The sequence below is a fragment of the Anomaloglossus baeobatrachus genome, chromosome 11 (genome assembly GCF_048569485.1).
Source record: "Anomaloglossus baeobatrachus isolate aAnoBae1 chromosome 11, aAnoBae1.hap1, whole genome shotgun sequence".
In the NCBI taxonomy this organism is placed as follows: domain Eukaryota; kingdom Metazoa; phylum Chordata; class Amphibia; order Anura; family Aromobatidae; genus Anomaloglossus; species Anomaloglossus baeobatrachus.
In genome coordinates this window covers 13,664,608-13,677,839 of record NC_134363.1, presented here as the reverse complement: position 1 = coordinate 13,677,839, position 13,232 = coordinate 13,664,608, and the positions used below count along the sequence as shown (strand labels likewise).

At 39.4% G+C, this 13,232-nt stretch overlaps 1 protein-coding gene across 5 annotated transcripts in view; it reads right to left on the bottom strand.

Annotated features, from left to right (window-relative positions):
• MAG (myelin associated glycoprotein) overlaps nt 1-13,232 on the bottom strand; it is a 108,837-nt gene that overhangs the window by 13,985 nt on the left and 81,620 nt on the right. For all 5 annotated transcript variants that reach the window (XM_075328285.1, XM_075328289.1, XM_075328288.1 and 2 more), the window contains exons 5-8: nt 11,800-12,096; nt 4,767-5,024; nt 1,458-1,718; nt 127-414 (exon numbers count right to left, since the gene is read on the bottom strand). In XM_075328285.1, the coding sequence (XP_075184400.1) occupies nt 127-414; nt 1,458-1,718; nt 4,767-5,024; nt 11,800-12,096 (1,104 nt within the window). The remainder of the gene's footprint in view (nt 1-126; nt 415-1,457; nt 1,719-4,766; nt 5,025-11,799; nt 12,097-13,232) is intronic.

Below are 13,232 nucleotides of genomic sequence, written 5' to 3'. Positions count from 1 at the left end.
ATTCTACTGCTCTTGCGACCTTTCGTGGTAAACGTCACATGGAGCACAGCTTGGGTGGGTTCATTGCCCTATCATCCAAGTGCTCTGTCCACCATTGCTTCATGTGGTCAGGAGGACATAACTTACTAGTGTCCTGGAAGAAAAGTTCATGAACCTTCTTTCCATACAAGTTGCTTGCAGAGCACAGTACAACATCCGGAAGCTTGGTCTCCTTCTGAAGGGTCAGGATGCTGCTCACCGTGTAGCCATTTCTTTGAGAGTGCACGTACTCTGCGTTGAGCTCACTGACCGTGAAATTCTTCTCTGGGATCTCAAACATGATGTATGGATCTGGGTTGGCCTTCACCGTGCACATACATTGGACATTGTCCTTGGTCACTGTGCACTTGGATTCAGGCAGAAATAATGGTGAGACTGAAAAGAAAGAAACATCATGGGGACACTTGAAATTACAAGAACAATTGGAGTTACTAAGGAGAATATAGAGCACCGAAAAACACGGAGGAATCAATTCATGTTAGTATTACGCAAATTAGTTATTTGTTTTAGGATCAAAGTAAACAAATAACCTTATTCACACAGTGATGATTTTAGCAACATTCACCATTCAAATGTGTTTATTTCTAGCTCTTATATTATTCCCACCACCCCTCTGAATATTCAGTTTTTTATTTTTTTAAAATCTGCCACACGGTTCCAGAGACACGAGGCTTTTTGTTTGCTGCTACTTTTTATGATCTTTCCTTGGAGGCGTGGCTGATAGGATCCTCTGGGGTGTGTCTTAATTATTACCATTTGAGCCACGCCCCCTAGGAAAATAGCACTCATTAAACAGGCCTATAACTCTGGAATCGTAAGGCGGAATTCAAAAAGGAAAAAAATTGAATACTCAGGAGAGCAACAGGAATAAAATTAGACATTTTTTTTACCTATTGACAGGTTCCTTTTAAACCCTCACAGCTCTGGCATTTTTTTTTTAATTTTTTTTTTTTACTGCATTTTGTTTGTATCATTTATTTCAGACTTTTTTTCATTCATTGAGTTGTATGAGGGAATGTTTTTTGTAGGGTTTGCTGCAGTTTTTATTGGTATCATTTTGAGGCTTTTATTTTTTGGGCTGGTGTCAAGATGGTGAAAAAAACCCTGCAATTTTGCCCAGCTCAGCTCCATACATCAGGATTCAACATGTGAAAAATATGTATTCCCCCTGTCGGGAGTGGGTAAGGGGAGAAGTCGTCAGTATCAACCATTGTATATTCTTCATGAGCTTATGCCGAGCTGCAGTAAAAATCATTAATGGGGAAGAGCAGGAGATGATGACAGTGGAGGTGGACTTTAGTCTACCACAAATGCCAACAGACAAAGCAGCTAAGCTCAATGCACTGATCATGGCTGTGTCCGAATCGAGTAACGATAAAATGGTAATGATGACTAACTCATCAGCAAGTGATACTTACATACAACGGTGAGGTTGAAGGAGCTGTTGCTGTGGCCATACTGGTTTTCCGCCAAGCACCAGTACTCCCCATCATGTTCATGAGACACAGACGGAATTTCCAGCACCAGTTCATTCTGGAAGATGACCGAGTTGAGCACCTGCTTGTCCTTCACAATGGTCATGATGGGATCTGGGTTTCCCTGCGTGTTACACATAATGGTGACCGTCTCTCCTTCGACCACAAGCAACGAGGCGTTCACCGAGGGTTTCCATGGAGGATCTGGAAGATATCAGATATCGCTTGTTAATTTGGTTCCATCCAACCCATGAGGATACTTGGCTGGGGGAAGCTCAGCTGAAAATTCAGTGAACTGTTACTTTTGACACAAATTCATGGGTATTTTGCATTTCAAGACTCTCTAGAAAAAGTTTCGTTGAATATTTCACTTTTCATAATACTGATCTTGGGTTTCTCTAGGCGCAGTCAAAACCGCATTCAGAGATTTCTCGGAGAGCGGGACCCAAAATCCTCTGTAATAGAAGTGAACCGTACATTTACTGATATTCTGGTAGCCTTCAGGCGAACGATTCTGAAAAAGAGGTGCTGCAGCGTAAAGCATGGAGAAAGCTTGAGACAAGAGATGAAATTCAACTTCCCTCAAGCTCCAATAGACAAAGCTGGACTCAATTTTAAATTGCTATTTAGCCGTGAGTAGTACACATAAACATGTAATTATTATTGGTAGTAATATCATAATCAATATTACTGTGAAATATTAGTCATCATTATTATTCTTATTAAAATTATTATTAATATTATCTTTATCATAATTATTATTTGTAATACTATTATTATCATTACTGTTACTATGCACTATTGTTATTACTATTAACATTCATATTAATATTATCATATTTTTAGCATTATAATTAGTATATACTAATACTGTTATTGTTATGATTATCATCATTATTATTTGTATTCATTATTATCATTGTTCTTAAAATTAAGATTATCTACATTTGCAATATTTTTGCTATTATTATTATTACTTGTATTACTAAAATCGTCATTATATTAATGTATTAGTAGTAATTTATTATTATTATTATTATTATTATTATTATTATTAGTAGTAGTAGTAGTAGTAGTAGTAGTAGTAGTAGTAGTAGTAGTTTTTATTATTATTAATTAATGATAATTAAAATGACCATTACTATTTGATTTTTTCATTATTACTATTGATATTACCATTATTATTTGTATTATTAAAATTATTATTATAGTAATAATTTCAACAGATTATTATTGTTATTATTAATATTTTCATTGATATTGAGATTATTTGTATAATTAAAATTACCATTATTATTTTCTTTTTATTATTTTTCCTAAAATCATTGGTATTGCAATTATTTGTATTACTAAAATTATTATTCCCATTGCTGTTAATTATTATTACTATTATTATTATTACCAATAAAATGTTTTTTTTACTATGCCTATTATCACTGGTTTTGCCATTATTTGCATTATTATTAATAATATTATTATTATTATTCATTCCCATTGCTGTTTATTATTATTACTATTATTACCATTAAAATGTGTTTTTAATTATTATGCCTATTATCATTGGTATTGGCATTATTTGTATTAATAAAATTACTATTATCATTTCTGTAAATTATTATTTTTATTATTTTTATTATTATTGCCGTTAAAATGTGTTGTTGTTTTTTTATTATTATGCCTATTATCATTGGTATTGGCATTATTTGTATTAATAAAATTACTATTATTATCATTTCTGTAAATTATTATTATTATCTTTATTACTATTATTGCCGTTAAAATGTGTTTTTTTATTATTATGCCTATTATCATTGATATTGGCATTATTTGTATTAATAAAATTACTATTATCATTTCTGTAAATTATTATTTTTATTATTATTGCCGTTAAAATGTGTTGTTTTTTTATTATTATTATTATTATTATTATTATGCCTATTATCATTGGTAATGGCATTATTTGTATTATAAAATTACTATTATTATCATTTCTGTAAATTATTATTATTATTTTTATTATTATTATTGCCGTTAAAATGTGTTTTTTTTATTATTATGCCTATTATCATTGGTATTGGCATTATTTGTATTAATAAAATTACTATTATTATCATTGCTGTAAATTATTATTAATATTATTATTATTGCCATTAAAATGTGTTTTTTATTATTGTGCTTATTATTATTGGTATTGTCATTATTTGTATTTATAAAATTAATATTACTTGTATTATGATTGCAGTAATTATTATTATCATTATCATTATTATTACCATTGTTGTTCATAATTATTATTATGATTATTAAAAATAGCTTTTTATTATTATTCATATTATCATTACTAATGCCATTATTTGTATTACTACAATTATTATTATAATAATTTCCATTAATAATAATTATTAACATATTATATTATTATATATTATCAATACTATTTTTTATAATAATTGTATATTATTAATAATAATTATAATAATAATTGTATATATTATTATTATTATTATTATTTAGAGAGCACCATTGATTCCATGGTGCTGTACATGAGAAGGGGGTTACATACAGAACACATATACAAGTTACAATAGACAGGCTAGTACAGAGGGAAGAGGGCCCTGCCCTTGCAGGCTTACATTCTTAGTATTATTATATTATTATTATAATTATAATATTATTATTATATATTACTATTATATATTATTATTATTATTATTATTATTATTATTATTATTATATTTTATATATAATTATTATTATTATTATTACTTGCTTTTTCTTATTATTCCTACTATCATTGGTATTGCTATTATTATTTGCATTATTAAAATTACCATTATTTAAATTATTATGATTATTTTTAATATTGTGAACTGTTTCCCACAAACTTTCCATAGTCCACTGCTGCCATCTTGTGGTCATTTCAGTAATTGCACTCCTTCAAAGTTATAAGGATAAACTCATTTTAAAAAGGAGGTTTGTGCACATTTTGGCCCCCTCCCTCTCTCGGGGCTCTTCGTTTTCTGCATACTTGTCTGTGATTTCTCTTTTTTCTTGTGGTTTGATCCTCTGGCACATAATATCCTCCCGGGTCAGACACTAATCAGGAGGATTGCCCTTTCGGTGGTCGTACGGATGTTACATTTACGCTCCTGCAAATCAGTTTGGATCCTTGGGACATTGATTATAGATGGATATTTTACAATATAGGAAATTTGGTTCCGTTATTAGAAAAAAAATGAAAAGTGAACTCACACATGACGGCCAGTCCTATGGATTTGTTGACGCGGCCGTACTCGTTCTCGGCTGCGCACGTGTAGATGCCGTCATGGATGTAGGTGATATAATCCAGCTCCAGAGTAAGGTTTCCGGTATAATCGTCCTTTAAGAGGATGTCATCCTTGAACCACATGACACGTGACGTGGGGTTACTATCAATCTCACACAGAAACACCACTTGCATGCCCTCCGTCGTCTCCGTGGAGGAGTTAATGTCTACGATGCGGGGGGCATCTGGAAGAGACACAAGTGGTAACAAATAAGATATCACAGTAATCATAATACAAACTATTAAACAATAAACAAGTGAATTGTTGCTTCCATTTCTCCATTCCCCTTAGATTTACAGACAAATTGCATTACTGAGGGGAACAGAACAATGGAAAGATGAAAAAATATATAAAACCTTTGCTTCACCTTAAGCCAACATAGAAGGGACCAGGAGCAGAATGATTGGAGTCGCAGGGATCGTGACCACCACCGGGCCCCAGCCCCTCAATTAGCTGGATTTGCATCCGAGGCCACACATCCAGCTGAAATGCATCACGGTGCATAGACCTGTCGGGTTCCTGCACTGCGATACACACTGCTGGCAAAACAGAAGCCGGCAGCTTTCAGCGGCGTCCCCATGACTGAGGCAGTGCACGACAATGATATCGTGCATTGCCATAGCACGGGTGCTAATGAAAGCTGCTGTCCACTACAGGCCGGCTATAGAGGAGGATGGCATGCAACGTGGGGACTAGGGAGGGTGAACAGTATATACCAGGAGGGGCCCAGGAGAGAAACATATATAACAAGAAGGGCCCATGAGGAGGACAATATATACCCAGAGGGGGACATATATACCAGGATGGGGAACATATTTACCAGGATGGAGACATATATACAAGGATGGGGGACATATTCACCAGGATGGGAGACATATATACCAGGATGGGGGACATATATACCAGGATGGGGGACATATTTACCAGGATGGGGACATATATACCAGGATGGGGAACATATTTACCAGGATGGGGACATATATACCAGGATGGGGGGCATATATACCAGGATGGGGAACATATTTACCAGGATGGGGACATATATACCAGGATGGGGGGCATATATACCAGGATGGAGAACATATTTACCAGGATGGGGACATATATGATGGGGGCATATATACCAGGATGGGGAACATATTTACCAGGATGGGGACATATATACCAGGATGGGGGACATATTTAGCAAAATGGGGGGGCATATATAGCATGATGGGGAACATATAAAGTATACCAGGATGGGGGACATATTTACCAGGAAGGAGCCCAGGGTGGGGTACATTAAAACAGGATGGGGGACATTACTACATAATGGGGGTATGGCTTTATAGGATTTAGAAAGCTAAATGTATATGTACATATACATACGTCTGACCAACATGCGGGGATGGATGGGGGCTCAGGTCCAAATTTTGCAATGGGGCCTATCGAACTCTACTAACACCACTGGAAGGGACCTGAAACGTACCTGGCATTTTAAGTAGTTTTTCAAATAGATTTGTCATATGAGTGCATAAGGAATAAGACTATTTCTGGACATTATAAGACTTGTATGCCGCATTTTTCACCAGTTTTCACTTTTGCAGACTCTATCTCTAACCATCCGTTGTCTCTGAGCTACTGGGTAAAGACAAGCTGCTATGATGTTCCCTATACACTGCACACACAGACTTGAGGATTTCTGCTCTGCTGCCTCTATGTAGCACATATTAAGAAGCAGCACAGAGGCTATTGTAAAGCAAGTACTGAATAGGGGAACTGTGAATCCAGCTGTAGGGTGAGTGTCATGATTGTGTCCCACTCTGGGGAGACCTCTGGCGAGTCTGGGACTAGAAGGTCACAATGCCTTATTCATAGGATTACAACTGGTAATTGACTATATCTACTTTCTTTTAGTGCTGTAGAGGTTAAGGACTCTTTCTTATTTGGCTGTCCTTTGTAGCCTTAAGTTAAGGTGCAGCTCTTTTTTGACCACTCCCTTTCTCTAGAAAACGTCACATGTCTTACCATCTGTTGCCAGTTATAGATTCTCATTCTTTGCTGACCACTCCCTTTTTCTATAAAAAGTCCTATGTCTTACCATCTGATGCCGGTTATAGATTCTCATTCTATGCTGACCACTCCCTTTCTCTATAAAACGTCACATGTCTTACCATTTGATGACGGTTATAGATTCACATTGTATGCTGACCAATCCCTTTCTCTATAAAAAGTCACTTGTCTTACGATCTTATGCCGGTTATAGGTTCATATTCTATGCTGACCACTCCCTTTCGCTATAAAAAGTCACATGTCTTACCATCTGATGTCGGTTATTGTCACGTCCCCACCGGAGTCAGCTCCTACGACTTCTGCTCCTATCGCCAGACAAAGCCATGTTTCCACCATCGAGAGTGCTGGTGATGGGAGAGGAGTCAGTGCCCGTGGCTCTGCAGAGCATAGGCTCCGCTCATCCACTAGGCTGGGTTTCCCTGGAACCTGCAGTACCACTGGCTGACTGTAGGTGGTGTGTGTCTTCCAGCTGAAGTTGCCAACATTCACCTGCAGCCAATGGGAAGACACCACACCCTTCTTCCCCCTCCATGACCACTGCCAGAGATAGTTCTGTACTCCTGGCTCATGTTCTGTTTGTATGTTGATGCCTGTGCACTGACCTTTGCTTGTTGTTTGACTACCCTCCTGTCTGTCGTTTTTGTACCTTGCTGCCAGTTCCGAATTTGACCTCTACTTTGTCTCCTCACTACGTCCTTGCCTGCCCATTCTGTTCCTGTTTAGCATCTCCTGGTTTTTGACCCTGCCTGACGACCACGGACTACAGCCTACCACAGGTAGTGATCTCTGGGGCTCTGTGTAATTCCAAATCCCTGTATAGGGGTTAAAGGGTTGCAGAGTTCTTGGGGTCCTGCTTTGTGAGCGGCTTTTCTCTAGACTCCCCTTACAGCCAGTCTGAGTCTGTGGCTCCAATCAGGCATTACAGTTATAAATTCATATTCTATGCTGACCACTCCCTTTCTCTATAAAAAGTCACATGTCTTACCATCTGATGTCGGTTATAGATTCATATTCTATGCTGACCACTTCCTTTCTCTATAAAAAGTCACATGTCTTACCATCTGATGTCGGTTATAGATTCATATTATATGCTGACCACTTCCTTTCTCTATAAAAAGTCACATGTCTTACCATCTGCTGTCGGTTATAGATTAATATTCTATGCTGACCACTCCCTTTCTCTATAAAAAGTCACATGTCTTACCATCTCATGCCGGTTATAGTTTCACATTCTATGCTGACCTGTTGTGAATATCAGTTATGCTTTTGCTGCTGTGAGGCTCCCTCTTGTGGCCAGGAATGGTTTGGACAGAGACCAGGTGTGCTGGAGCAATGGGCGTTTCCATTGCTAACTCTCTGCCTATTTAAACCTTGGTCTGCTAGCAGTCTGAGCCGGTTCTCATTTGTTCTTTAGTTTACCAGCCTGCTCATCTGACTCTAGACCACATCTACCCCAGATAAGTGCTTAACTCTTTCTTATGTTGTTTTGTTCTCTTGTTCTTTTCTGGGTTTGTCATTTGCTGTGGTTGTTGTCAGTTTATTTGCATGCAGGAATCTTCCCTCTTTGTTGCTTAGCTAGGAAGCTCCCTGCAGCTATCTTTGGAGTTTTGCCCCTCTAAGTCCATGTGTTTGTTGCTTCTTGAATTTATAACTTTTCCTGTTTTCTGTTCATTGGTTGAACAAGAGTGCCTGAAATAGGATGGAGTTCAGATCATGCGATCTGAGGACTTTTTGTACTATCAGATATTTGGATTTTTGTAGGGTTTTTCTCTGGCCACCATCAGCCCCTTTCCCATCCTTTCCTATTTAGTCAGTGGGATGGAATTGCAGCTGTATATTGCTGAGGCCAAAAGACTACTACTACTCCAGCAGGATACAGCTAAACCCCCACTAGGTGGAGGCAACACAGGTGCAGGTGAGCCATTCACACTCACTCCCAAATATGGAGGAGGTGATGGCTGGATGGTAAAACTGCACACTGGTGGCTTGCATAGAGCACTGTTCACACTAGCAGACGCACAGTCACAAACCCGCAGCCTATTAGGTGACGCCCATACTATTAGATCAGGCAGGCTGCCAAGCCGTACCCCCACTGCGCGCTACGTAGGGACAGAAACTCTGATAGCAAGGCCAAACAAAAAGGGGCCTGGCTGTATCCTGTACAAAAAAGTTTTTGAGTTTTTTTGTTAGCGTTATGGCCATAAGACGTAAGCCTACAACCCTCTTCACGGGAACCTCATGCTTGTAGGTCCCTACACTATATATAATATAAAAAAGCAAAAAGGAAAATATCATAACTTACAGCAAGATGGAATTGCAGCTGTATATTGCTCAGGCCAAAAGACTACTACTACTCCAGCAGGATACAGCTAAACCCCCACTAGGTGGAGGCAACACAGGTGCAGGTGGAGCCATTCACACTCACTCCCAAAACCTCAAAAACTTTTTTGTACAGGATACAGCCAGGCCCCTTTTTGTTTGGCCTTGCTATCAGAGTCTGGGCGTCACCTAATAGGCTGCGGGTTTGTGACTGTGCGTCTGCTAGTGTGAACAGTGCTCTATGCAAGCCACCAGTGTGCAGTTTTACCATCCAGCCATCACCTCCTCCATATTTGGGAGTGAGTGTGAATGGCTCCACCTGCACCTGTGTTGCCTCCACCTAGTGGGGGTTTAGCTGTATCCTGCTGGAGTAGTAGTAGTCTTTTGGCCTGAGCAATATACAGCTGCAATTCCATCTTGCTGTAAGTAATAATATTTTCCTTTTTGCTTTTTTATATTATATATAGTGTAGGGACCTACAAGCATGAGATTCCCGTGACGAGGGTTGTAGGCTTACGTCTTATGGCCATAACGCTAACAAAAAACCTCAAAAACTTTTTTGTACAGGATACAGCCAGGCCCCTTTTTGTTTGGCCTTGCTATCAGAGTTTCTGTCCCTACGTAGCGCGCAGTGGGGGTACGGCTTGGCAGCCCGCCTGATCTAATAGTATGGGCGTCACCTAATAGGCTGCGGGTTTGTGACTGTGCGTCTGCTAGTGTGAACAGTGCTCTATGCAAGCCACCAGTGTGCAGTTTTACCATCCAGCCATCACCTCCTCCATATTTGGGAGTGAGTGTGAATGGCTCCACCAGCACCTGTGTTGCCTCCACCTAGTGGGGGTTTAGCTGTATCCTGCTGGAGTAGTAGTAGTCTTTTGGCCTGAGCAATATACAGCTGCAATTCCATCTTGCTGTAAGTAATGATATTTTCCTTTTTGCTTTTTTATATTTAGTCAGTGGGGCCTCACCTTTGCTAATCCTATCATCCATCTGTGTATTGTATTTTCCTATATCACCATAGTCTTTGAATGTGGGGGCTTGCTATACCTTTTGCGGTCTATTTCTGAGGCAGAGAGTTATTCATCCTTCCGTCCTTTAGGATAGCTAGTTCTCCGGCTGGGTTCGCGGTGCATAGGATGATAGTTCACCCCTCAACTACTTCTAGTGTTGATGGTTAGTAAGGGGATGGCGGCCAGATTAGTTGCCAATGCTCTTGTTATCTTTTTTGCCAATGATCTATTGTGATCTTCAATGGTTCCGGATCATATCACTGACCACTCCCTTTCTCTCTAAAAAGTCACATGACTTACCATCTGATGTCGGTTATAGATTCACATTCTATGCTGACCACTCCCTTTCTGAATGAAAAGTCACATGTCTTACCATCTGATGCCGGTTATAGATTCACATTCTATGCTAACCACTCCCTTTTTTTATAAAAAAGTCACATGTCTTACCATCTGATGCTGGTTATAGATTCACACACATTCTATACTGACCACGCCATTTCTCTCTAAACAGTCACATGCCTTACCATCTGATGCCGGTTATAGATTCACTAAGTATGGTGACCACTTCCTTTCTCTATAAAAAAGTCACATGTTTTACTATCTGATGCCGGTTATAGATTCACATTCTATGCTGTCCACTCCCTTTCTCTATAAAACGTCACCAGTCTTACCATCTGATGCCGGTTATAGATTTACATTGTATGCTGACCACTCCCTTTATCTATAAAAAGTCACATGTCTTACCATCTGATGCCGGCTATAGATTCACATTGTTTGCTGACCATTCCCTTTCTCTATAAAACGTCACATGTCTTGCCATATGATGCCAGTTATATATTCACAGTCTATGCTGACCACTCCCTTTCTGTATAAAAAAACACATGTCTTACCATCTGTTGCCAGTTATAGATTCATATTCTATGCTGACCGCTCCCTTTCTCTATAAAAAGGCACATGTCTTACCATCTGTTGCCGGTTATAGATTCACATTCTATGCTGACCACTCTCTTTCTCTAAAAAAGGCACATGTCTTACCATCTGATGCCGGTTATAGATTCTCATTCTATGCTGACCACTTTAGAAGGAACCTGTCTCTGGAAGAAGCTGAGGAGTCGTGACTATTGCAGCTGCAGTGTTTTACTGCATTGAAGAAATGTAGCATGGTTTCCTTTTTGTGTCTTTTTCCCTTACATTGTTTTGAATTATTCCAGTGAGACTAGTACTCTCACTGGCCTTCTCACTAGCCAGGGTGAGTTCAAAGCAACTGGGCACGTAGGCACATGACGATGACTGGGGGAAGGACCTGTATAGACATGTTAGTGAGCTTAGGGTACAGATTCAGGTGAGTTGCAGGAGGTAACCTTGCTCCCCGCTCCCTATCCCTTGTATCCCATCCCTATTGTCACCCTTGTTGCAATGCACGCTGAGCATCTGTATACTCTGTGTGAAAGTGAGATATAACACTTACTAGAAAGCTACAAAATGGAGAACCTTATATAGTAATATAAAGAATGCATTCTAAAAATATAGAGCTCCGGTGAGTAATTGCTCATTAGTAGCCATCAATAGATAACTTACATTTTACATCCATTGTGGCAAAACCTTTATACTCCAATTCAGTGTTTGGAAATGTGACTTTGCAGCCCAGCCGCTGGCCGTGGTTTTTATATGATGGAAGGAACCTCAGGGTAGATATCTGCTTCCATGCGCCATTGTTCTCCTCAAGCCGGACGTAGACATTATGATGTTCCAGCCCTTCAATGTCCATCCAGGTGACAGCAGGCTTCATGTCCGGACAGTTGTCATCTACTAAGCAGGTGATCTCAGCTTCGGAGCCCGATATAATTTCTTGAGGTTGAACTACGAAGGGTTCGTCTATGAACAAATCAACATGTTACCCCAAGAATATACAGTTTATCCATTTTGTTTGGAGGCAGCTACACATCAAAGAGTTCAAAAAGTGAATTACTAAAACTAAATAAGCTGAAATAACAAAGAAAATAATAAACTTTCCTAAAAAATCATTCTTCTACTCTACATTGCACTAGACGTCCAGTGCGGAAGTTCTCCATAGGTTTCCAAATAGGTTTTGGCCAATAATTTAAGCTTTAAATACCTCTTTATCTAAGCACGAGCTGTAATATCCGGTGTTGCCCAAGATAGTAACTAAAGGCCCTGACACACAGAGATAAATCTGCGGCAGATCTGTGGTTGCAGTGAAATTGTGGACAATCAGTGCCAGGTTTGTGGCCGTGTACAAATGGAACAATATGTCCATGATTCCACTGCAACCACAGATCTGCCAAAGATTTATATCTGTGTGTGACGGGGCCTTAAGTGTCTTTCTCTCTCCCACTCTCTCTGTCTGCCTGTCTCTGTCTCTCTGTCTGCCTCTCTCTGTGTCTGTCTCTCTCTGTCTGTCTCTCTGTCTGTCTCTCTGTGTCTCTCTCTGTCTGCCTGTCTCTGTCTCTCTGTCTGCCTCTCTCTGTGTCTGTCTCTCTGTGTCTCTCTCTGTCTCTCTCTGTCTGTCTCTCTGTGTCTCTCTCTGTCTGTCTCTCTGTGTCTCTCTCTGTCTGCCTGTCTCTGTCTCTCTGTCTGCCTCTCTCTCTGTCTGCCTCTCTCTCTGTCTCTCTCTGTGTTTCTCCCTCTCTGTCTGTCTCTGTTTGTCTCTGTTTCTCTTTTTGTCTGTCTCTCTATCTGTCTGCCTCTCTCTATCTGTCTCTCTCTGTCTGTCCCTCTCTCTATCTCTCTGTCTCTCTGTCTGCCTGTCTCTGTCTCTCTCTATCTCTTTGTCTGTCTCTGTCTGTCTCTCTATCTCTGTCTCTCTCTGTCTCTTGCTCTCTGTCTCCTTCTGTCAGTCTCTGTCTATCTCTCTCTGTCTGTCTCTGTCTCTCTCTATCTCTCTTTGTCTGTCTGTCTCTCTTTCTCTGTCTCTGTCTGTCTCTTTGTCTTTCTCTCTGTCTCTCGCTCTCCGTCTCCTTCTGTCTGTCTCTGTCTATCTCTCTCTGTCT